Genomic DNA, 23,898 nt, shown 5'->3' with positions numbered 1-23,898 from the left:
CTATTTCACACTGACCATCACAATCAGAAGAAACTTTTGAGCTGGATTTAAACCCAAGATGCAGAGGCAAGAGGCCAATTCTACGTTTCTCACCACCACTTCTCCAGGCCCACTTGTTAAGTTTTGTTGTCACAAAGCCAAATAACCTCATTGAAGTGATCTTGTAAAAATGCTAGCAGTTGTCAACTTAATTACTTTACCTCAAATATTACAATGCAGATTTACACAGGGCTAACATGACATTTGTCAGAGGTTGTTTTGAAATCAACTGTGTGACAGGTCATCATGTGAAAGGGATAAATATTGGGAACCACAACTGTAACACTAGACAACATAACACTATTTGAAATAAATAAAAATATGAATTTTCCAAAAGTTATACTGCACCGTTCTTGAGGAAGATGTATAGAAGAATAATCCTGATTTTGTCATAGGATTTAATGTTCGTATCCAGTAAGATTGGCACAATTATCTTCATTGGATCTTTGACCTTCTCTCCCTCTGAATCAGTCCCCATGGCAAGGTCCTGTTTATAGACCACAGGCTCATTTTATTAATCTGATGTACATACATTTTAGTTGACAGTGGGGTGCTGGAAAAACTCAGCAGATCAGGCAGCATCAGAGGAGGAGAATCAACGTTTTGGACATGAGCCCTTCGTCAGGTAAGATTCCTGATGAAGGGCTTATGCCCAAAACGTCAATTCTCCTGCTCCTCGGATGCTACCTGACCTGCTGTGCTTTTCCAGCACCACACTCGACCCTGATCTCCAGCATCTGCAGTCCTCACTTTCTCCTAGTACATACATTTTATACAATTACACAATTTTTTTTGTTTTTACATACAGCAACCGTAAATGAATTTTTGTAAAATAGCCTAGACATTAGCGAGTTTGAGAAGATTTGTAACTCAGGTTGGGGTTCTGGATGTAGGTTTGCTCGCTGAGCTGTAAGGTTCATTTCCAGATGTTTCGTCACCCTACTAGGTAACACCAGTAAGCCTCCAGATGAAGCATTGGTGGCATGACCAGCTTTCTATTTATATGTTTAGGTTTCCTTGGGTTGGTGACATCATTTCCTGTTCTTTTTCTCAGGTGGTGGTAAATGAACTTGAACGACCCTTATACAGACCACAAGCAAAACTAATGTCATTTAAAAGAGACCTAAGGGGCAACTTTTTCACACAGAGGGTGGTACGTGAATGGAATGAGCTGCCAGAGGAAGTGGTGGAGGTTGGTACAACTGCAACATTTAAAAGGCATTTGGATGGGTATATGAATAGGAAGGGTTTGGAGGGATATGAACCGGGCGCTAACTACATTGGGTTGAGATATCTGGTTGGCATGGACAGGTTGGACCAAAGGGTCTGTTTCAGTGCTGTACATCTTTATGACTGTTATAACTGTAACAAACAGTACATTGGACAAACAGACAGAAAACTGGTCACCAGGATGCATGAACATCAACTAGCCACAAAAAGAAAAGACCCACTCTCACTAGTATCCTTACCTATAGATGAGGAAGGACATCACTTCAACTGGGACAACACATCCATCCTAGGACAAGCCAAACAGAGACACGCACAAGAACTCCTAGAAGCATGGCATTCCAACCTGAACTCTATCAACAAACACATTGACTTGCCACACCCAGAGAAAAAAAACAGGAAGTGACACCACCAACCCAAGGAAACCTAATCACAATAGAAAGCGGGCCATGTCACCAGTGTTTCATCCAGAGTCTCACTGATGTTATCTAATATGACGACGAAACATCTTAAAACAGACCTTCCATTTCAGCGAGCAAAGCCTACATCCATAGCCTAGACATTTCAAAATATACTTTCAAGGATCCACTTTGAAAAGCATCAAGTAAAAACAAGTTAGATCATTAAACGTTTAGTGTGACCGTGAATCAGTAACCGAAGATATTACCTACTACAAATATGGACTCCAGACTGACGCACAACACACTGACCTGCTCCACTTTACACATCTTTTCAACTGAGCCCTTAAAGTGCTTCATACAGTCTTCAACCAAGTGCAAATGTGTAGAGTACTACAAGGGAGAAAAATAAAAAAGTGACACAATTGTAATAGGACTGTGAAATAAGAGAATAGCAGGAATAATGTAGACAAAACAAGAAAACATCATTCTTTACCCTTAACTGAAAATTAAAAGGGAAAATAGTGCTTGAAGTTTGACAATAAAGGACTACAAATTCTTGAACTTCCTCCCCATTCACTAGTGAGGGCTTATAGTATAGCCTGTAAGTTATAGCCCCTGTAGTTTTTCTGCCTTCCAACTAACACTACACATGCTCACTTGTTCTCCAATCCCCTCCCCCACCAGAGATAATAAAATATTGTGGTACTCACTTTGCTGAGCTCCTTCTGATATTGAGGCATTTTCTTTAGTATTTGAGAAAGATCCCGCAGATTAGCCTGAAAGAAAAGAGAAGTACTTCTGACACTATTTTCACTTCGATTTTCTCCCCTTCCCTTTAAAGGGCTTGGCTCTTGTCAGAGTATCACCAACATTGGAGGGTGAAGTACCTGTTCTTCATCCTACAACCTCAGTGCAAGCTCTTCACAAGTGTGTTAAATCATATTCACACATGCGAATCACTTTCCAACTGGAATATGAAAGGAGGATCAAGAACGCAGTTGTAGGTCATTCTTTTCCCTTTCCTGGTCCACATGAAGCTAGAAGTGAGGACTGCAGATGCTGGAGATCAGAGCTGAAAAATGTGTTGTTGGAAAAGCGCAGCAGGTCAGGCAGCATCCAAAGAGCAGGAGAATTGACGTTTCAGGTATAAGCCCTTCTCCAGTGGTGCCTGTTTGGAACCCGTACCAGCCCATTCAACAGCTGATCTGGTCCCAGACTTTCCGGCATAACCCTTGGCCGTGTTGATAGTAAACAGAAAATCCTGTTAGTAAACAATCCTCAACATTAATAGACTTGGGCTGCAATTTCGTAAAGTGGTAAACAGGCCCCACTGAAACAAGTGATATCATGTTGAAATATTTCAGTGACTACACAGCAACTGGGTGACAGTGCCTGTCAGTAAGACTATTCTTTCACAGAGCTGCAGTTACAGTGCAGCACACAGTTGCTCATCTTTAGTGTTGTACTTCAATGTCAGTTCATGACAAAGTTTACTTATTATTTGCATTTATTTTATATGAGAGAATACGGTTATTGATTGGCACAACTTTGGCAAGCATTGAAACCCTCTTCAGGCAACACTACTGTTGGAAGTTAACATCATGGTGTGCGCTTATTGGTTATTAAGAAAGTCAGTAGAACTTGGGCTTTCATTTGGAAAAGGGGTCTCAGAGAATCTCTTTTAAAGGGATTATTTTTTAAATATGGTCTTGTTTTAACAATGTTAAAATTAGCACATTTTACACATATCAAAGAACATAATCACAAAGAGTGAGCAAAATACAAAATGAACTAGAGGATAGAATATCAGAAACAAATTTAATATAACTTAAAACATATTTTTCTGCCAGGAAGTTTTAAAGTTGGGTGGGGACGATGACAGGTAAACATAGGATCTCTCTAGACTAATGAAAAAGTGATTGGACAGGTGGCCTTTCTCACCCTTACCTAGCCAATAAGCTGATGTAGGAATGAGGAATTTTATGTTTTATGTATACTAAATCTGTACTTTGTGCAACCTTTCCATGGTGCAACACTGCATTGATCAGGAGGAGTGAAATGCACTTGGGTTTGGCAGCAACATCATTTTGATAAATTTCATGGTAGAGACTGTCAGAGCAACAGAATGCCAACACCAGTTAGTCAGTCTTCAATATTCCAAGCAAACATCAAATCAAGTTATGGGTCTTTGATTGATATGGCTGATTGTTTCAGGGTGTCACTGTGTTTGGTAACATATCTACCGCATGTCAGCAGGTCCAATACTACAGAACTGGTAATGTTAGACAGTAAAGAACTAAGGTTTGTGTAAAGATTGGTCACTCAGGTGTCAGCAGCAGTTGTTGTGGGTATGTTCACCGAGCTGGGAATTTGGTTTGCAGACATTTTGTCCCCTTGCTAGGGACATCGTCAGTGCTGTGGAGCCTCCCGTAAAACACTGCTATACTATCGGTTGGAATTTATGCAGTTTTGTTCCGATTGTTCGTTGCAGTGGTCAGTATATTGGGTTTAGGTTAATGTGTTTATTGATGGAATCTGTGGATGAGTGCAATGCTTCTCTGCATTCTCTGGCTGTCTTCTGTTTGGCTTGATCTAATAGTGTGTTGTCTCGATCAAGTGAGAGATCCCAGTCGTCTGTGTTAACTGATACTAGGGATAGCTGGTTGTGGCATTTAGAGGCTATTTGATGTTCATGAATGCAGATTGCTAGTTGTCTGCCCGTTTGTCCTATGAATAATGTTTTGTGCAGTCTCTGCCTGGAACCTTGTACATCACATTGATCCTGCACATAATGATATTGAGTCTATGAGCAGGACAAACTTGGTGTACAAGATTCTATTCAAGTCAACTAATCTGTGCTGATATTTATACTCCAGAATCGCCTGATCTTAGCTTTTCAGCATACCTTTCTAATTCACTTTTTCTCAAATACATCACGTATAGATGCAAGTATTTTCAATGCAAGTAACATCTTGCTTTCCAGCTGTAGCTTCCTGCTTTGTATGATCTAACACATTGAAAATAGGAACAGCAGTAGGCCATTCAGCCCTTCAAGTTTGCTCCACCATTCAGTATGATCACAGCTGATCATCCAACCGAGTATCTTGTTCCTGCTTTCTCCCCATATCCTTATGATGTCCCGTAGCCTTATAATCTATTTCTGTCTACTTCCTGAAAACATTCAAGGTTTTGGCCTCAACAGTTTTGTGGCAGGGAATTCTGGGTGAAGACATCTTACCTCTAACTCCCTTCCTTAAGAAAAAGGGCAAAAGACAGGGACTTTAAAATCAGATGCATGTTAGCTTGTGAGTGTACATAGGGATCTGGTGACTGTCATGACCAATGAAGAAAAATCTGCTCACCTTATCAGTTGTCATCCTTTTGCTTTCACAGAATGTCTTCAATAATTCTGTTACTTTCCTTAGGAGGAAAAACAAAAGGTGGTGTGTGTCTGTAGAAACTCTTATCCAATCCATTCAACAGGAAAGAATACATTTAAATGATTATTTATACAAATGGCCTGGCCTTGTAGAACCTGGCTACAAATCAAACTCTCAGGAGAGAGGCTTGCACAAGTCCAGTTATATGTATTGAGCCATAATAATTTTAATTTACTCAGCACAATGGGACAACACTCAAAACAGCATAAATTCCCACAAATTTAGAATAGTTTTGTGGATGCAATTTTAAGAATTCTGTGATAACAGCTATCACCACATTGAAAGATACTCCAATTCTAATCTAGGAACAGCCAAACTCTAGCATTGAGTACAGGTATGCCCGAATTCAAAGATAGCAGCAAACCCTATAATTTAAATGGCAAACTTACCTCCCTGGCCACCCCCAGAACTATTTCTGAAACATTCCATGTAACATTTTTGGGCTGCGGTAAACCGCAGAAACCAAATCTGCGGATATGGGGATCTACTGTATTCTATCAATCTCTTTGAGTGTTGGAGTTTATTCAAAGCATTTTCTAAACCCAGGCACTTCATTTCAATCCCAATCTTTAAAAAAAAAGTCTTCTTACAGCCTCGCTATCACTTAATTCTATGAGAGCCTTTGTTTTTAAAAAAATACCAAACACTCTGGAACAGCTTTAATGCAAGTACAAGTTGTTGTTGTTGCTAGTTAATTACATTAATTTAAATAGTGGCAGCCTCTCAGAAATAAGCTTCCAAATTTTAACCTTTCATATGTTACGCATGGGAAAACAATACAAATTGGAAAAACAATACAAGTTTTATTCCATGAAAGATTGTAATACACAGATAGCAAAATATATTGTACAACAATGTGTCTGGCACAAGGCTATGTCCTGGGAAAATTCTGGTTCACTATGGGACAAATGAGATTGCACTGATTTTGTGGACTGAGCATTCCATGGAGCAATCGACTGAGATCAAAAATATTTCTTAAGCTATACAAATTGAAATGCTGTTTCAAGCAGACTCAAGGATCTAAAATTAAGTAACTTATGTAGTTTGTAACTTATATAACAAACTACTTCCCTCCAACATTCCCAATTCAGACATTAATGCCAGTTAATCAGTGAAGACTAGGAGGGACCTGCTTTCAATTAATTTATATGTAAAGTTAATTAAGTGTAATTTTGTCAATTATCTTACCATTGCCATACTATAGCCTCTCCACAAGGGAAAATAACCCAGAGTGGAGGGATAGCTATGGGTAAAGGGTGTGGCTATAGGAAAGTTTGAAAATTAGCTTGTATCATTATTAATAGTGATAGGAGTGTATACACACACACAATTGTTCAGTACAGCAGTGACTACACAAAAATATTTAAACGTCTGTAAGACTTTGATGTGTCTATTTTTGTTTACTTGCTCTTTTTGGAAAAATTCTCACAATTTTGCTGATTTAAAAACACTGTGGATGCACTCTTAATTCTTGTTCATTTTCTTGAGTTCTCTGCCCAAGCTTGCTCCACCTTGACCTTCACAATAGGTAGAGAGGTTGGTCCCAAATCTACCCCTACAGAACAGCGATTGAACCCTTGTTGTTGGCAGCATTCTGATCCAACTGAAACAACAGGTCCTCCATCCCAAAAGAACCAGACTTACACAAATTTAGATTGCCACAGCATGTTGTAGGTTGGATAGTGATGTTAGAGGCTCCAATTCCTTTCCATAAGATAACTGTCGAGAAATCTTTCTGCCTTCCGTTGGCATACATTGGAATGGTTCACAGGCTGCTATTCAAATGTGTCTGGCTTCATTATAAACATAACTTCTTTAGCCATGTGAATGGACTTGAAACTGGAGCTTCTGCCTAAAGTAGCACAAGATCTGCTGGTGTATTAATTATGTTGGAATAATTATTATTTGTTGCTTTTGGATTACATTCAAGAGGTTGAAGGGGATAATTACTATAAATATTTGATGGGTACATGTCAGTTCTTGTCAGGATTAAGCTAGAGATAAATTATAGCGTGTGCAAATTTGCTATCCTGAAGACAGGTAGTACAGATCTTGTTCAAAACTTGCATTTATGTATCAACCAAGATCTCAGGTCATGCCAAAGCCATTTACAGCAAATACTTCAAAACAGATTCACAGTCAACAATTTAGGGAATGTGGCAGCCAAATTCCACAAGAATAATCTGTTTTAGTGATGTTGACAAAATTGCAAAGAACTTGCCTGTTCTTCAAAAGGGGTGGCATGGTGGCTCAGTGGTTAGCACTGCTGCCTCACAGCACCAGGGACTCTGGTTTGATTCTACCCTTGGGTGACTGTCTGCGTGACGTTTGCACGGTTTTCCTCTGGATGCTCCGGTTTCCTCCCACAGCCCAAAGATATGCAGGTTAGATGAATCTGCAGTGCTAAATTGCCCAGTGTATCCAGGGATGAGTAGATTAGTTGGATTAGCCATGAGGAATGCTGGGTCATAGGGTCAGGGTGGGGGTGGTCTAGATGGGATAGTCTTTGGAGGGTCAGTGAGGACTCAATGGGCTGAATGGCTTGCTTCCAAACTGTAGGGATTCTACGATTCTATGAAAATAGCAGCATATCTAATATCAAGCAATAACAAGGACATACTTGGAGACATCAGCAATGTGCATGTGGCGCAGCTGCAGCCAAAGTTCATCATCCTCATCCAGCAGAGTATCCTTCACTCGGGATTCTGCAACTCCTGCAGTTTCATACCTGAAAAATAAAGCAACAATGTGTCTGCAAATAGATCCAAAAATACTGTGTAGAAAATTATAATGTTGGGTCTCCTTCAATATACACTGCATTTCTAAGTTTTCCCTCCTCTCAAGTAATCGCTTCAACATCTAAATACAGATTATTTTAAAAACATTGAAATATTAAAATCAGTAACAAAAAAAAACTTAGTTTTAGTTTACAATGAAGCTCTGAATAACTACCATTGACACCAATGAAATGTCCTCAGATGCACAAACTGGGAACAAAACATCGCCAAGATATTAAGAGGAACTCCTGAATACTATGGAAAGATTTCCAAATGCCTGGGTTTTAAATGCTTTGCTCCAGTTGACTGTTACTGTACATGTTGCCATTCTCAATTTTAATGGAACTCCTTTATACCATCCATCTCAACTCTCAACATAATGCACCAGAAAACAGGGTAATGGAAAATATGCACTGACGCGTCAAAAAAACATTTTAGTTGGAGTAATTTTAAAACTAAAACTTACGAATAAATATCTTGATCAATTGGTAATAAATCGTAGGCCATAGCCTGGAGGGTCAGTTCATGCAGGATTGGTGACACTGGGTCGTAGCCCCGGTCGACTATCAACAGCTGTGAACGGGACTTTTCAGGACCCTAGACAAAAATTGGAGGTTTGAGTGAAACAAAAATTAAAAAAGGAGGCACAAGATAATGGCCATTAAGCCCAATGCGATTCATCTACCCACAGGAGAATCCCATTTATGCAATGTAATGAGATTACAAGAAGCGATGGAGACATGGAGAAATTTTCCCACATAGTTAAAGTCTGGAATAAACAGCGAGTACGTGCGTGTGCGTATGCGCGCGCGCAGAGTCAATCGTGTCATTCAAGAGGGAACTAGATTACTATTCAAAAAAGAAGAATGTGCAGTATTATAGGGGACAAGGTGGAAAAATGATCAATTGCTCATTGACAGCAATGGGTCAAATGGTCGTCTTCTATGCTGTGTGAGTAGTTTAAAGAGGAAAGCAATTCAAGGAAAATAAAAATCAATTAGTCTGTCTCCAGAGACTTGTACACTGTATAAACAGATACAAGCACTGGTCAAGATGGGCTTCAATTAAATATCTAATAGCCAGACTTTATTTTTTGTAGATCAGTAGTAGAGCAGAGGGTTATTTGTGCTAAAATGCTACCATCACAGGTGGGAGGAGAGCCTGCTGTTGCAGTGCTCAAAACTTGCAGGTGGAGGGTGCTGTTGCACAGAGAGTTACTCTGCATTGGTACAGAGAATATCTAAATCTCTACCTAGTGTTTGGCAAGTTTACTCACCTTTACTCAGGTTTCAGATAACAGCTTTGGTCTGTTTCTCAATGGATTAATTGTAGAGTGACCTCAACCAACAGGATTCTGCTTTAATGAAATCTCAAAGTACTTTTCTTTAAAAAGTGGAAGTATGGGAAAATAAAACAAATCCAATGACAGTTTGGATTTCCCCACTTTATCCTGTGGTAGTGTGGTAATAAATGTAAAACAGCATGCAAAAATGTTTCATGAACATTCCTTCCACATATGTCTTTGAGAATGTAAATACCAACTGTGAGGAATTCTATTGGGAAATATCAGAACTGGAGAGAGGCAATAACGTGTTAAAGTTGCCAGTTAAAATTTGCAGAAAATAGACCGCAGAGATCAATTACACAGGATGATTGTTACATTTGGAGGTACTGTTAAAGGTGCAAAGGCAAAATACAACAAAGTGGTGGAATACTCTCCATTTACTTGGATTGGCACAGCTCCAACACCACTCAAGAAGCTTGACACCATTTAGGACAAAGTACTCAACTGGCACCTATCCACCTCCTTAAACATTCATTCCCTTCATCATGGTACACATTGTGTACCATCTACAATATGCACTGCAGTAATTCAACTAGTCTCCTTCAACAGCACTTACCAAACCTGTGACTACTAACAACTACAGTGACAGAGGTAGATGCATAGGAACATCACCACCTGCAAGTCCCCTCTGAAGTCATATACCGTCCTGATTTATAGGTATTGCTGTTACTTTACGGCTCAGGTGCAGTAACTTCTCCATTTTTAATCACTGCAATATAAAGTAAAACAGTCATACAGATGCACAGCATGGAAACAGACCCTTCGGTCCAACCCATCCATGCCGACCAGATATCCCAACCCAATCTAGTCCCACCCTTCAGCACCCGGCCCATATCCCTCCAAATCCTTCCTATTCATATGCCTCAAATGTTGCAATTGTACCAGACTCCACCACTTCCTCTGGCAGCTCATTCCATACAAGCACCACCCTCTGCATGAAAAAGTTGCCCCACAGGTCTCTTTTATATCTTCCCCCTCTCACCCTAAACCTATGCCCTCTAGTCCGGGAGTCTCTGACCCCAGGGAAAAGACTTTGCCTATTTACCCTATTCATGCCCCTCAATTTTGTAAGCCTCTATAAGGTCACCCCTCAGCCTCTGACGGTCCAAGGAAAACTGCCCCAGCCTGTTCAGCCTCTCCCTATAGCTCAAATCCTCCAACCCTGGCAACATCCTTGTAAATCTTTTCTGAACCCTTTCAAGTTTCACAACATCTTTCCGATAGGAAGGAGACCAGAATTGCACGCAATATTCCAACAGTGGCCTAACCATATCAATGATTTTTTAAAAACTCTGATTAAGTCTGAAGTAATCCACGTTCTATGGACTGGACAGCACACCTGCCTTCCTGCCACTCATTTATTGCCCGTCTCAGCTGGAAGAGATTTCCATAAGTTATCCACAAGTGGAATACCGTGCTACAGGAAAAAACAACAGACTAACTACACTAATAGCAAGATAAGATAAAAACAAAGGACATTTGAGGAAATGATGCTGGCACAATGATAACCTAGGACTGTCCGAGCATGTACCAGACATCGACTCACACAATATCCTTTTGAGGAATTAGATGGCTGATGCTAAGACCCCAAGCAAGACAGTAATCAAAACAGAAATAATGCAATATCTAAAAGTCTTCTATAATATGATTTGTCATCTATTGCTGATAAAGCATAAAAATAAAGTGATTCTTTAGGAAACTAAAATGAATAAAAGATTCCAACATAGGTGAACAAGACTTAGGCTTTAATAGGAGAATGTCTAAACAACAAATTGCCAGCAGGGCACAGAAGGGAACTAAAACTTCCCCTATAAAGAAAGGAAATACACGGAGTGCATTCACTGTGGAACTGCTTTCAACGAGAACAAATTCAGAACATTAATATAATTTGTAAGTTGTAGTCAGTCAATTTCAGTCTGCAAATTTCTGGATGTACTAGAGGATCAGGAAGCTGGGAAGGATAAAAATGAGTACTTAGGTCATGAACATAAAGCCAAAATGTTGGCCTGTTGTGTTTGTATTCATTCATAGAGATGTACAGCACGGAAACAGACTCTTCAGTCCAACTCGTCCATGCCGACCAGATATCCCAACCCAATCTAGTCCCATTTGCCAGCACTTGGCCAATATCCCCCGAAACCCTTCCTATTCATATACCCATTCAGATGCCTTTAGACTTTGCAATTGTACCAGCCTCTATCACTTCCTCTGGTAGCTCGTTCCATAAATGCACCATCCTCTGTGTGAAAAAGTTGCCCCTTAGGTCCCATTTGTATCTCTCCCCTCTTACCTTGAACCTATGCCCTCTAGTTCGGGACTTCCCCATCCCAGGAAAAAAAAAATCCGTTTATCCTATCCATGCCCCTCATGATTTTATAAACCTCTATAGTCACCCCTCAGCCTCTGATGCTCCAGGGAAAACAGTCCCAGCCTGTTCAGCCTCTCTCTATAGCTCAAATCCTCCAACCATGGCAACATCCTTGTAAATCTTTTCTGAACCCTTTCAAGTTTCACAACATCCTTCTGGACGGAAGGAGACCAGAATTACATGCAATATTCCAAAAGCGGCCTAACCAATATGATTGATAAAATTAATCAGCACCAAAAAGGCAAAGAAAACTTTGGGATAACAAAATTATTCAACTACCGAACAGCTCTACACCATGTGATACTCTGCAATTGGTAAGCAACTCCAATCTTGATCAACACAATATTTGATTAATTACGACACATGGGTCTGTGATAAATGACAATGTCAGCAGAGGTAGCAAGTAATAATTAATCCAACTTATTAGCTAGTTACATCTTTATCAATTCCTCCACTTACTTCATACATTAAATCAACACCAACTGGCAATTTATTGCTCATCTGAGTTATGGATGAAATTACAACCATTGTGAGGGTGCTCCACAGTTGGTTTTGGTCAGAGTTGCAGGACTGAGTTCTGGCCCAGACAGCAGTTTTGATAGAGCCCAGTCTTATTATCAGTGGCTTTGATCTCTGAACCTTGCATGTTTCAGAAAGATTTTAATACCTTTAAACCTCATTTAACTGGCAGCACAGAGGTCTGTCTCCAATGCAGAATCTTCAGTCCAAGACTTGAGCACATAACCTAGGATAACAGTTTGGTGTACAGCTGAGGGAGCTCTGCATTGCTTGAGGTTTTGGTTTTCAGATGAGATGTTTAACTAAAACCTCTTTCAGCTCTGCCACATCCACTAGAACAACTGAAGTCACTATCTGATGAAGGACAAGCAGCTCCTGGCCAATATTTATCCATCAGTAATGCAGATTGGCTGACCATTCATCTCAGTACAACCAGTGGGACCATGCTGTCCAGAATGCCTTCTTCAGAAGTAATTCATTGGCCTTGAAGCTCTTTAGGACATTGGCAAGACGTGAAAAACACTGCAAAAATGAACATTTTATTACTGCAATCAATGTCCCCTGATGGGAAAGCAGATGCTCCCTCTGCTTGAAGGGTTAATAAAAAAGGAACATCACTTTATGGTGAAAGGCAAGAGAACTAGAGGGTATTTCAGGAAAATATGTTTCATCCAGAGGTGATGAGAATCTAGAACGTACTACACAGGAGGGCAATTGAGGTGGGATACCTCACAAAAAGGTATTTGGATGAGCACATGAAGTGTCATAATATTGAAGGCTATGGGCAAAGTGCTGGAAACTGGGTCCAAGTCAGATTTAGAGGAATTTATTTTGTCTGTGCTGACTTGATGGGCCAAAAGTTCCTGTTCCATACTGTATAATTCTATGATTCTAACATTATCTTTACTAATCAATCATTTATTCATTCATGTGACTTCAACTACTTTGATTCATAAATTTTTCTCAAGCCTCCAGGACATTTCTAAAATTAGCACAGCACAATTAAATAAATGACTCAAGTCCTTTCTGTTGGCATCATTTTGCAACTTTTTGCATAGAATGCCCATCAAGTACAGTGCATATCTATCAGTTTTACGACAGAACACTTTGCAAAAATGTGCAGGTCAATGCCACATATGCAGAAAGCTATTCCGAAGAACTGACCGTGGATCTGTTCGACAAAAAAAATGAGACACATAGTAACATGCACAGAAATAAATGCACGGTTATTTACCCTTTTCTGAAATGTAATCGTTCGCATTCTGGAAGAACAGGAGAATTGAAAAATGGACAGGGAAGCAAGGGACAGAAGGAAAAGAGAAAAAGAAAACAGTTTTAAAAAAAAAAAGGAGAAAGAAACACTGCAATGCAAACCAATAAATTGAGACCAGCTCACTTCACAGTCTTTGCAGAACACTCATTTTCACACATAATTAAGCAGATTTGGCCATGGAGAGTTCTTATGATAGAGCATATTAATATCAAGCACTAATTATGGTCCAGTTTACTGGCATGGTGGCTCAGTGGTTAGTACTGCAGCCTCACAGCACCAGGGTCCCAGGTTAGATTCCAGACTTGGGCGACTGTGTGGGAGTTTGCACATTCTGAGCTCAACCTGAGCTACAAATCTTCTCAAAACTCGTTAAGTCTGCACATTCTCCCAGTGTCTGCGTGGGTTTCCTCCCACATTCCAAAGATGTGCAGGTCAGGTGAATTAGCCATGCCAAATTGCCCATAGTGTTCGGTGCATTCATCAGAGGGAAATGGGTCTGGGTGGATTACTCTTCGGAGGGTCGGTGTGGACTTAATGAGCCAAAGGGCCTGCTTCCACACTGTAGGGAATCTAATCTAAAATCTAATCTAAATATACTTGATGTTATAAACAGTGTTAAAAGTCTACTTTTTAAAAATTTCCAACTGATCGGTGGCATTGCTGACTAGTGAACTCGACCATAATTAGTGCTCGATATTAATATGCTCTATCATTGATCAAGAACTCTCCATGGCCAAAATCTGCATAATTGAAACAGACCTGTAATTAATTACAAATTGCTCTTGGCTCTCAGGTTAACTTTCTGGCAGTTTTTAAAAAAAAATAAAATGATTATTATTTACCATGTGCAAAGCTCTTTGTTTTCATCAGGTGAAAATTAAGAACACTTAAAAATATTCATGCAGCTGAGTGTCAAGTCAAACGGATCCATTGTCAAAATGACCAATTATTCATCACATTAGGGTTTTGCAGTAACAGCGGAGAACAAAAAAAACTCAAATAAATTTTGAAAGTAGTAAAATCCAAATTCTGAGGGGGGAGAAGTAAACAAAATTATTCTCATCTACTTGGGGGGTGTTGACTCTTGCTGGGTAAGATTTCCCTGGTGACAGCAAAGAGGTCATTCAAGATAAGAATACAGACAGAGGAACCATCTTATGGTGCAGAATTAGTGTCCCTAATCCTTGACCAAAAGGCCTGGGTTCAAGTCCCACCTGCTCCAGAGGTGTGCAATAACATTTGAACAGGTTAATTAGAAAAATAAATGAAAACAAAAGGACAGACTATTCAAACATTGAGGCCATCACATCAGAATCCTGTCAGCACCTAATATCCATAGGTTTCAAACAGCTATTTTTGAAACGCAAGTCATGAGCAAGAGTCTTGACTGGTTTTCATTCTCCACCTTTACTCAATAGCGTGACAATGCTATGGATTTAAGAGAAGTATTTCATACTGGTTTCCTTTACAGAGAGATTAGCATAGCAATCAGAGAAGATAAAAAAATCTTGTGAAGCCTTGCTGTTTTATTTGGGAAAAAAAAAACAAACGGAAACAGTGGAAGTAGCTGGATGGGTACAGTCAAAGTCCCACAGAACCAGGTTTAGCTTTTAGCAGTTGCTGTTGAGGTCTTGAAGTGGAAGCTACTTTTCCTCTCTTTCAGTTACAGCGAAAAGCTGGGGGTTCTCTGCTTTCTACTAGAGTTGCATGTGAGACAGTGTTCCAAATTTGCCTTTTGCCAAGGGTGCGTTTATGGGATTTTACTAAATTGGAGCAGTTAATTAGTAATATTTATTGTATTTATTATTCTCTTACATTTTCCAATAGAGTTAAGTTATTCAAATTCCTTCTTTCATTGTATTTTAACACATAGTGTTTTGCTTTAAATCTGGTAGTTTGACCAATCAAATTGCGTCTGGAACACAAAACCTTACGTTTACCTTTAAAATAAGAAAAAGTTAGTGTCTAGACACTCTCCTGAATATTTTGAGGGAGTTTGGTCTGGTCCATAACAATAGGCCACACAGAAGTGAAGTAGGATGAGGAGAAAATCTGAAGGGAAGGAGACTTGGGCAGGACATATCAGAAAATAAGTACTTTAAAGGGCACAGGTAAAGATAGGATAAAGATAAAGACACAGCTGTGGTACAAAGCATTTCCATGTTTATTCGACCCTGTCCTCTTTATCCAAGCATTTGACAGTTGAGAAATGTTCAGTTAAACCCATCATAAAATGGCTGCAAGTCAAATTTCATAGGAATAACTGTCCTCAGTGACAAATTAGAGACAACCTAGCCAGTACTAACTTAGCATTGTTAAATTTTACATCTTTAATGCAGCAAAGTTACTAAGTGGTTAATTCCAACATTAGTCGATAAAGTCCTGATTGAAGGGTTAAGCTCGAAATGTAGACTCTCTTGCTCCTCAGATGCTGCCTGGCCTGCTGTGCTTTTTCCATCGCCACACTTTAACAACTCTGACTTCAGCAGTCTTCACTAGCTCCTAATTCCAACATTAGCTGCTGAAAATGCGCAGGTCAGGCAGCATTCAAGGAGGAGAATCGACATTTCAGGCATGAGCCCTTCTTCAGGAATGAGGAAAGTGTGTCCAGCAGGCTAAGATAAAAGGTAGGGAGGAGGGACTTGGGGGAGGGGCATGGGAAATGCAATAGGTGGAAGTAGGTCAAGGTGAGAGTGATAGTCTGGAGTGGGGGTGGGGGCAGAGGTCAGGAAGAAGATTGCAGGTTAGGAAGGCGGTGCTGAGTTCGAGGGATTTGACTGAGACAAGGTGGGGGGAGGGGAAATGAGGAAACTAGAGAAATCTGAGTTCATCCCTTGTGGTTGGAGGGCTCCCAGGCGGAAGAGGAGGCGCTCTTCCTCCAAGCATGTTCAACTCTTCAACTCCCCCTCCCACTCCACCAAGGACATGCAGGTCCTTGGACTCCTCCATCGCCAGACCATAGCAACACGACAGTTGGAGGAAGAGCTGACCTGCTGCGCTTTTCCAGCAACACATTTTCAGCTCTGATCTCCAGCATCTGCAGTCCTCACTTTCTCCTCTAATTCCAACATTAGGTCATCGTAAAATTCTGTTTATGTTAAAAAAAAATTGCAGGCTGCAGGAATATTTAATGGAAGAACTCAGGCTCAGAGCAGATGCCGAATCTCGATCAGCAACAGAAGTACTGATATTAGAAACAAAGCTAAAAGTAAAAAAAAATTATAATTGCTTTCAGAACCCAGGGCATTGGCAGTATACTGTTAGTTCAGCTTCTGCAAACTGCAGATAGCCTTCTCAGCAAGCCACTGTTAGTTATTATTGAACTTGTGACACTTCAGTGCATCTTCACTTCCTTTCCCACCCCATTCTTCAACAGTATCAAGGAGGCACCTGCGCAACCAGAGAAATGCTTCAACAAGCAAATGTTTTAATACTTTAAAATGAAAAATAAATTAAATCTTCTGTGAAATTTTGATGTATGACCCATTTCAAAGTCCAATATCCCCCCAGTAACTGATGTCTGATATCGTTATACAAGGACTTTCCAGTATAAGGGCTATTCAAGTACAAGGCATTGCATTGTATTGTATTCCCACGTTTTCCTTTAAACCCAATATTCTCACTGCTGCTTCTCAGCAAAAAAAAACACAAAAGGTACGTCTTCCCCAAAGTTGTTGGCTTTACAAATATTTTCAGCAAAACAAAGGCATAAATTAAGATGAGTTAACAGATAATTAATTGAACAAATTAGTGATAATATTACTCACCTCCCCCATGCTGGGATTATCAGCCTTGTATGCATTCAGTTTGTCATGTATTAGATTTGCCAATGTTGCATTGATTTCTGGGCCCCTAAAAACACAAGAAGAAACTTAAATTTTGCATGCCAAATGATAAGAGTTAACGGCTGCACAAGCTTGAGCTATGGGTTTTGCAAGCTCAGGCAGTGGTGTCACTGTGTTTGCAATACAGAAAACAATGTAAATAGCACGTTCAGAATGGTGGTGTAGAGACATGAAGGCAGATAGGGAGTGCAAGCAGTTGAAGAGTCAAACAGAATGCAGGAGTCCCCTGGTGTACTGCTCACCAACCAGTTTTCATGAAGAATGACGAGTTGGAGAGCAGCTATGATCAGGGATTAATTGGTTGGGTGGTACAGATGTTTTTGTGACCATGGTTTGGAGGTGCCAGTGTTGGACTGGGGTATGCAAAGTTAGAAACCTCACAACACCAGGTTATAGTCTAACAGGTTTATTTGGAAGCACTAGCTTTCGGAGTGGTGCTCCTTCATCTGCTGGCTGTGGAGTATAACCTGGTGTTGTGTGATTCTTAATTTAATTCTGTGACCATAGATGTGTCTCCAGGATGATATGTTACTTCCTTGGTGTCAGAGTCAAAGATGTTCAAGAGTTTTTGGTTGGGGGGGGGGGGGGGGGGGGGGGGGGGAAAGGGGAGGGGCAGAGAAAGAGAAAAAGAGGGTGGTGGTGGTCAGGGAGGGTGAACAGCCAGACAAGAGTCAATGTGAGATTGGTAAAGGAAGGCGGACCTGGTCGCAGAGTCAGTAATTAGGAGCTTAGTAGAAAATTAACAGGACTTCAAGAATAGCAATCTCTGGATTACGTCCAGTGTCACATGCAAAGGAGTACAGAAATTAAAGATAGACGAATGAATGGCTGGAAGAGTGGTGAAGGAGGGTTTTATATTTCTGGGGCTGGCTCTGGGAGAGATGGTTCCTGTACAAGCCAGTGGGTTGCATGTGAACAGAGCTGGAACTGAGTTTCTTGCAGGGTGCTTACCAGTACTGTTGAGGGGCCTGTAAACTAGCTGGGATGTGGAAATCAGGAAAGTATAATCAGAGAGTATCAAAGTATCAAACAAAACAGAGAGACAGCATCAGAATAACGAACAGAAATGAACTAAGAAATTGATTCTAAAATCAGGGTTACACTGCATGTTTATGAATGCACACAGTATCGTCAGTAAAATTGGCAAGTTAAGGGTGCAGATTGCTAAGTGAAATTATGTTGTTGTGATAATAAACAGACATGACTCAAGGGGGGCAGGACTGGGTGTTAAATTGTTGTGGTTACAAGATGTGCAGAAGAGATAGGAAAGTAAAACTAGAGGGGTGGCAGCATTGGTTATGGAGTGCATTGTAATGCTGCAGAAAGAGGATACCCCAGAAGGTTAAAGAACAGAGTTGATTTGGCTAGGACTAAGGAACAAAAAGGGATGAAATTACATTGCTCAGTGTAGTTGACAGACAATCAAATATTGACAAATATGTAGAGAAACAAATCGGCAAGGAACTTACAGATAGGTGCAAAAATCAGAGTCATTGGTAAAGGGCAACTTTAGTTACCTGAACACAATGTGGCATAGAGGTAGTGTAAGGGCAACAAGGGGCAAGTGTTCTACAATAGTCTGTGTCCAATCTACGTGTACAGAATGGAAGCACAGTTGGACCTGGGTATACAGAACAGGTTGAAGTACATAAGATCAAATATTAATGAAGGAGCGTTTAGGGGCCAGTTTGAAAAGCAGTGTGATGCTAACAGAGTGGGTTCAATTTCCACCACTAGTTGAAGTTACCGTGAAGGATTCTCCTTCTCAAACTCTCCCCTCCCTGAAGTATGGTGGCCTTCCGGTTAAATCACCATCAGGCGTCTCTATCTAATGAGAGCAGCCCTATGGCCTGGTAAGACTATGGGACTAACATCATAAAGTTTAGGGTAATGGGCTGAAAAAGGACAAATGACAATCCAGGGAATGAATAATTAACTAGGAACAGCTAAATTCAACTGGAGAACAAAGCTGGACTGTATGGTCTGGAAGAAAATGCTGGCAGGAACAACTGTAGCTAAACAACAGGTTTTTATATTAAAAAAAGATGGTTCAGGCACCGCTGCAATATATTCTCACAAAAAGGGAAAGGAAGGGCAAACAAACCTTGCACTCTCTTGATGTAAAAGGAAATCACAATTGAGAAAAAGAAAATGCCCCCATGACTGGTTTCAAATTGAAATTACAGTGAGAACCAAATCAAATAGAGAAGGTTCAGAAAGGAGGGGAAAAAGCAAATAAGAACAAAGGAGAGAACTGAGGGAAAAAGACAAGCAACGAACAAAGGGAAATCGAAAAGATCTTCTATAAACACATCAATAGTAAATGGTGGTGAGAGGAGGAGTACTGATTAAGAACCAAAAAGGGGATTTGCATACAGAGGTGGGAAATTGGAAGAAGAAGTGTTAAATGATACTCCGCTTGACCTTTATTATGGAAAACTGAATGTTGCTTCTATTTAAGTAATTTTATCTTGAATGTCTCATTTGATCCTGCCTTAAATAGAAACCATATCCAGAGTTATAGGGTAAAGGAGCAGAGTGGCACTATGTTATGACACATTCAGAGATACAATGCAGATAAAGGGCTGAATTAATCCAAAACACTTCACTCAGTCATCCAAAGACCAAGAATGGAATTGAAAAGTCTACAGTGCTTTTGACACAAATTGTTAAGTGTCAACATTACTTTGAGAGAAATCAAATGGGAGGTAAATGCTCCAATTTCTTGTGTACTCCAAACCAATACCATTCCAGTAAACAAATTCTCATTTGCTCCTCAGCAAACACACACATCTAAACAGATCAAGGGTCAGCTTTTCTCCCCCTTCCAAACTTGACAGCGCATCTCACTTCAACAACTGCATCAGTATATGCTTTCAATCTCCGACACAGGTCACCTCCCTGACCACGATATATTACTAACTTGTATGGCAAGATATTGAGTTGTGAGCTTGCAGCCACAGGAAGCTTGTTAGCAAATGTTTAAACTCAATTAGCAACATACCTTTGAGACAACCTTCACTAGTGAATAATCTCATCCTCTGCTCGATTATTCCACGTTTCTGTGGATATGCATGATCTCACCCACAGCCTCCCTCAAATAGCAGATTGAAAATTAAGGGTTTGTTTTCAAAAAAGTATGTTTAAAAAAACCTGAATTTTATTGCATTTCTATTTCACACTGTATTTTAAAATATGAAAGCTTGAAAGGAGAAAAAGATTGCAAAACTACTTTTACAAATACATTGCAGCAATAACCTAAAAAGAAATCTTTTTTAAAAAAATGGTGCGCTTCACTGAAGCATGAAGGAAATGCTTCAATTAAACAAGGAAAACTTAGACTGGATGACCAAAATCTTGATCAAAGTTCTGGACTTTTTAAAAAATGCTTTCTAAAAAGGAGGTTAGTGGAGTGGAAGAGGGAATTTCAGGAGCTGGAGACATTACCACCAATTGTGGGGAAAGGAGTGAGAACTAGAAGATTATAGATAAGAAGGGACAAGGCTATCAAAGGATTTAAGGCTTAAACATTTAAGTACAATAGATAATTGGAGGAGAAGCCAGTACGTGCCAACAGGGATTGAATTTGAACAGTGTAACTTCACATGCTTTACTGGCCTGAATTGAAACAGATTTTGTCAGCTTCATCCAAAGCAGGAAGGAAATGATGTTAAACTCAATTTCTTGTAGGTTAGTATGTATCTAGCTCCATATGTCCATCATTGAGATCTTCATTCGTAGCTACTTCAAATTCTGAATTCTATAGGTGGTTGAAATAGTTGAACTGAAGGTGAAGAACTTAAGAAAAATCGTAATTTATGGAATTTGAAGGGCAAGATATTAAGGAAATTACAACCATTCAATTACAGCATGACCAATTTCATCCACCTGACTCTGTTCCATAATTCTTCAAACAAAGCTCCTCAAAAGCTCAGTTCAGATGTTTTCAACTGACCTAGCCTTATCACCACCTGTCTTGAGGACTGGAGGGAGGAAAGAGTTCTAGCCCTAGGTCCATCACATACTGGGAAGGGGAAACATTGATGTCAACGAGGCTTGCAAACAGACTTACTTTCTATATCTCACAGCTGGGTATTCCTTCAATGTTTCACATAATGTTGCAATCTGCTCAGCCAGATCCTCCAACAGGGTACTATTACCATTTGCAGTGTGAGAGCTGAAGAAGTGATGGAAGGAATCCAGGGAATCCAGCGAGAACACCTTATGGAGATCACACAGAGTCACTGGAATGCCAGCATTAAAAATAAGCACACTAAACCATAGGCAGCTACACTATGTTATTCAAGGAAAATATGAACGATTACTATGTACTTTTGACAGAAAGCAAGATAAAGCCTGCTTTAAATTCAAATCAGTGAATTGTTTATGCATAACAGTTAATATTCTCAGGGTTTACTTTAATAATGCAAGATTATTACAGTAATAAAGCTGTTCAAGTCATGAGATTTATCATGCCAAATGGCGCACATTAGTAACTTTATTAAAGTGACTTGCCCTCAAAGGCAGCTACATCTATGGAACTGCCACAAACATATTAATTATTCAATGCTGAGACAATGGAGTGCCCTCTGGTTTAAAGAGCAAGATTTATTTTACAGATATTTGAAAAATGCTGTGTTTTGGAGAAAAGTACATATAAAAATTAAAAAGTCAAGACATATTAAATCAAATTCTCTCAAAACTGAGAATTCCTTTTATTTAACACAATTTTGACTTTTTAAACTTTAGTGCAAAAGAAATTAAAGGCATGTCAGATTGACTTGAAATGAAAATATATTTGCATCATTAGTGTGGCACAATGCAACTGCCACTCATGCAGGTCTACTGCAGCATCAGATGTGCTGTCCATGGTTAAAACGATGCATTATTAAAACAGCTGTCCAGCAATTACTCACTTGGGATTCGAGAGGAAGGAAAGATGCATGAATTTCTTTCAGGGTTTTTACTATTTTTGTGCATCGTGATCTTCCAAGCTCGGTAAACAGCGACTCTGGACAGGCTGCGGAGAGCAAAAATTTGGACTGAAACCAAACCAGATTGATCAATGCCCAGCACAAATTTTTAGTTAGCCATTGTGACTTACAAGGATGGATCAAGGCCAGTTACAGTGAGTTCATACAGATGGCATAACTTCTACCAAACCATTAAATAAATAAAAACTTGTAAACTGCGATATTTGTGACATAAGGTTTTATTCTTTGTAATGCTTTGAAATAAATCCAGTTTTAAGTTTCTCTCCTCCATTCCTTCCATCTGACAGCGTACCCATCCCCCTGGGGTACATGCAATTCAGAGGTTTACTAGAGGTCTAGTTCTAGAGCAGTATCAATTCAATTTTTAGGTTGGAGTTAAGAAAATGTTTGAGTGATTATTGATAGACATTTTCCTCATGAAAAATCTGTGGAGAAAGCGGTCATGTAGGGGCACTATGTGGCATGACAGTGTATTATTACATTAGTTCTACCCGCTCCTCTCAATTCCCAATCTACTGGCATACAATTCATAGAAGACGAAGGCAACACTTTCTGCCTTGCAGAAGGGAAGGCATGGGGTGGGGCAAAAATTTAAAAAAGGATAACATGTAATTTACACAAAATGCCTAAGTGTAATACAAGTTAATCTAACTGGAGGACTTTGCACCTGGATGAACCCCTAGAGAGAAGTAAACTGGCCCAAATTAGTATTAGAAGACAGAGTTTGGGAGAAGATTTGTAGCTCGGGTACTGGTTGTTGTGGTTCTGTTCGCTGAGCTGGGAATGTGTGTTGCAGACGTTTCGTCCCCTGTCTAAGTGACATCCTCAGTGCTTGGGAGCCTCCTGTGAAGCGCTTCTGTGATGTTTCCTCCGGCATTTATAGTGATTTGTATCTGCCGCTTCCGGTTGTCAGTTCCAGCTGTTCGCTGCAGTGGCCGGTACATTGGGTCCAGGAGGCTCCCAAGCACTGAGGATGTCACCTGGACAGGGGATGAAACGTCTGCAACACAAATTCCCAGCTCAGCGAACAGAATCACAACAATTAGAAGACAGAAAATGGTCAAACCAGCATTACATTGAATTCTGTGCATTCAGTTGGTCATATCTTAATTATAACCAGTACAATATATTTTACATCATGAGAAGTCAGCTGAACCCCTTCTTGACAGGTAGCAGCACTTCAAAATGGAACACCTGCTCCAATCCTATTTACCATGAACCAGATCCTTCCCAAATTCCTGTCCATATCCCTTATACTACTACCTGTAGTGAGTGTTCCAGTAATCCTATAGTATAAATTGAACCATATCATATGCTCTTGGATTTTCATGCAGAACTATGGAAAACATACATATCTTTGCTCTTCCAGAAAGGGTCCAAAACATGCATGTGAAAGAAAAAGCAACATTTGGAATAGCAATAACTTCAAGGTTGTTATCTGCTCAGATTAGAATTGGGGAAACTGGAAATATTGAACACTTACTGTCAATGAAGAACACATGGGCTGCTTTATACATAAATGTTGGAGTGTCTTTGAAGTCATTAATCAGGGCTCGAACAGACTGGAAAGAAAAAGATGAAGAGTCGCACCCAGGATTAAAATAAACCAGAAACATATATACATATTTTGCTCACCATGTAATTTACTTCTCCAATGTATATGATGAACA

At 39.9% G+C, this 23,898-nt stretch overlaps 1 protein-coding gene across 2 annotated transcripts in view; it reads right to left on the bottom strand.

Annotated features, from left to right (window-relative positions):
* stxbp2 (syntaxin binding protein 2) overlaps positions 1-23,898 on the bottom strand; it is a 70,557-nt gene that overhangs the window by 14,674 nt on the left and 31,985 nt on the right. For both annotated transcript variants that reach the window (XM_043694850.2, XM_043694848.2), the window contains exons 5-14: positions 23,712-23,790; positions 22,151-22,254; positions 21,307-21,455; positions 17,157-17,241; positions 8,351-8,481; positions 7,728-7,835; positions 5,030-5,087; positions 2,378-2,443; positions 1,977-2,057; positions 388-526 (exon numbers count right to left, since the gene is read on the bottom strand). In XM_043694850.2, the coding sequence (XP_043550785.1) occupies positions 388-526; positions 1,977-2,057; positions 2,378-2,443; positions 5,030-5,087; positions 7,728-7,835; positions 8,351-8,481; positions 17,157-17,241; positions 21,307-21,455; positions 22,151-22,254; positions 23,712-23,790 (1,000 nt within the window). The remainder of the gene's footprint in view (positions 1-387; positions 527-1,976; positions 2,058-2,377; positions 2,444-5,029; positions 5,088-7,727; positions 7,836-8,350; positions 8,482-17,156; positions 17,242-21,306; positions 21,456-22,150; positions 22,255-23,711; positions 23,791-23,898) is intronic.

This window comes from Chiloscyllium plagiosum, unplaced genomic scaffold (assembly GCF_037043375.1).
Source record: "Chiloscyllium plagiosum isolate Xiang-an unplaced genomic scaffold, Cpla_swu_hap1 HiC_scaffold_45, whole genome shotgun sequence".
Classification (NCBI taxonomy): Eukaryota; Metazoa; Chordata; class Chondrichthyes; order Orectolobiformes; family Hemiscylliidae; genus Chiloscyllium; species Chiloscyllium plagiosum.
The sequence above is the reverse complement of the archived record's forward strand: the minus strand, read 5'-3'. Positions and strand labels throughout refer to the sequence as shown.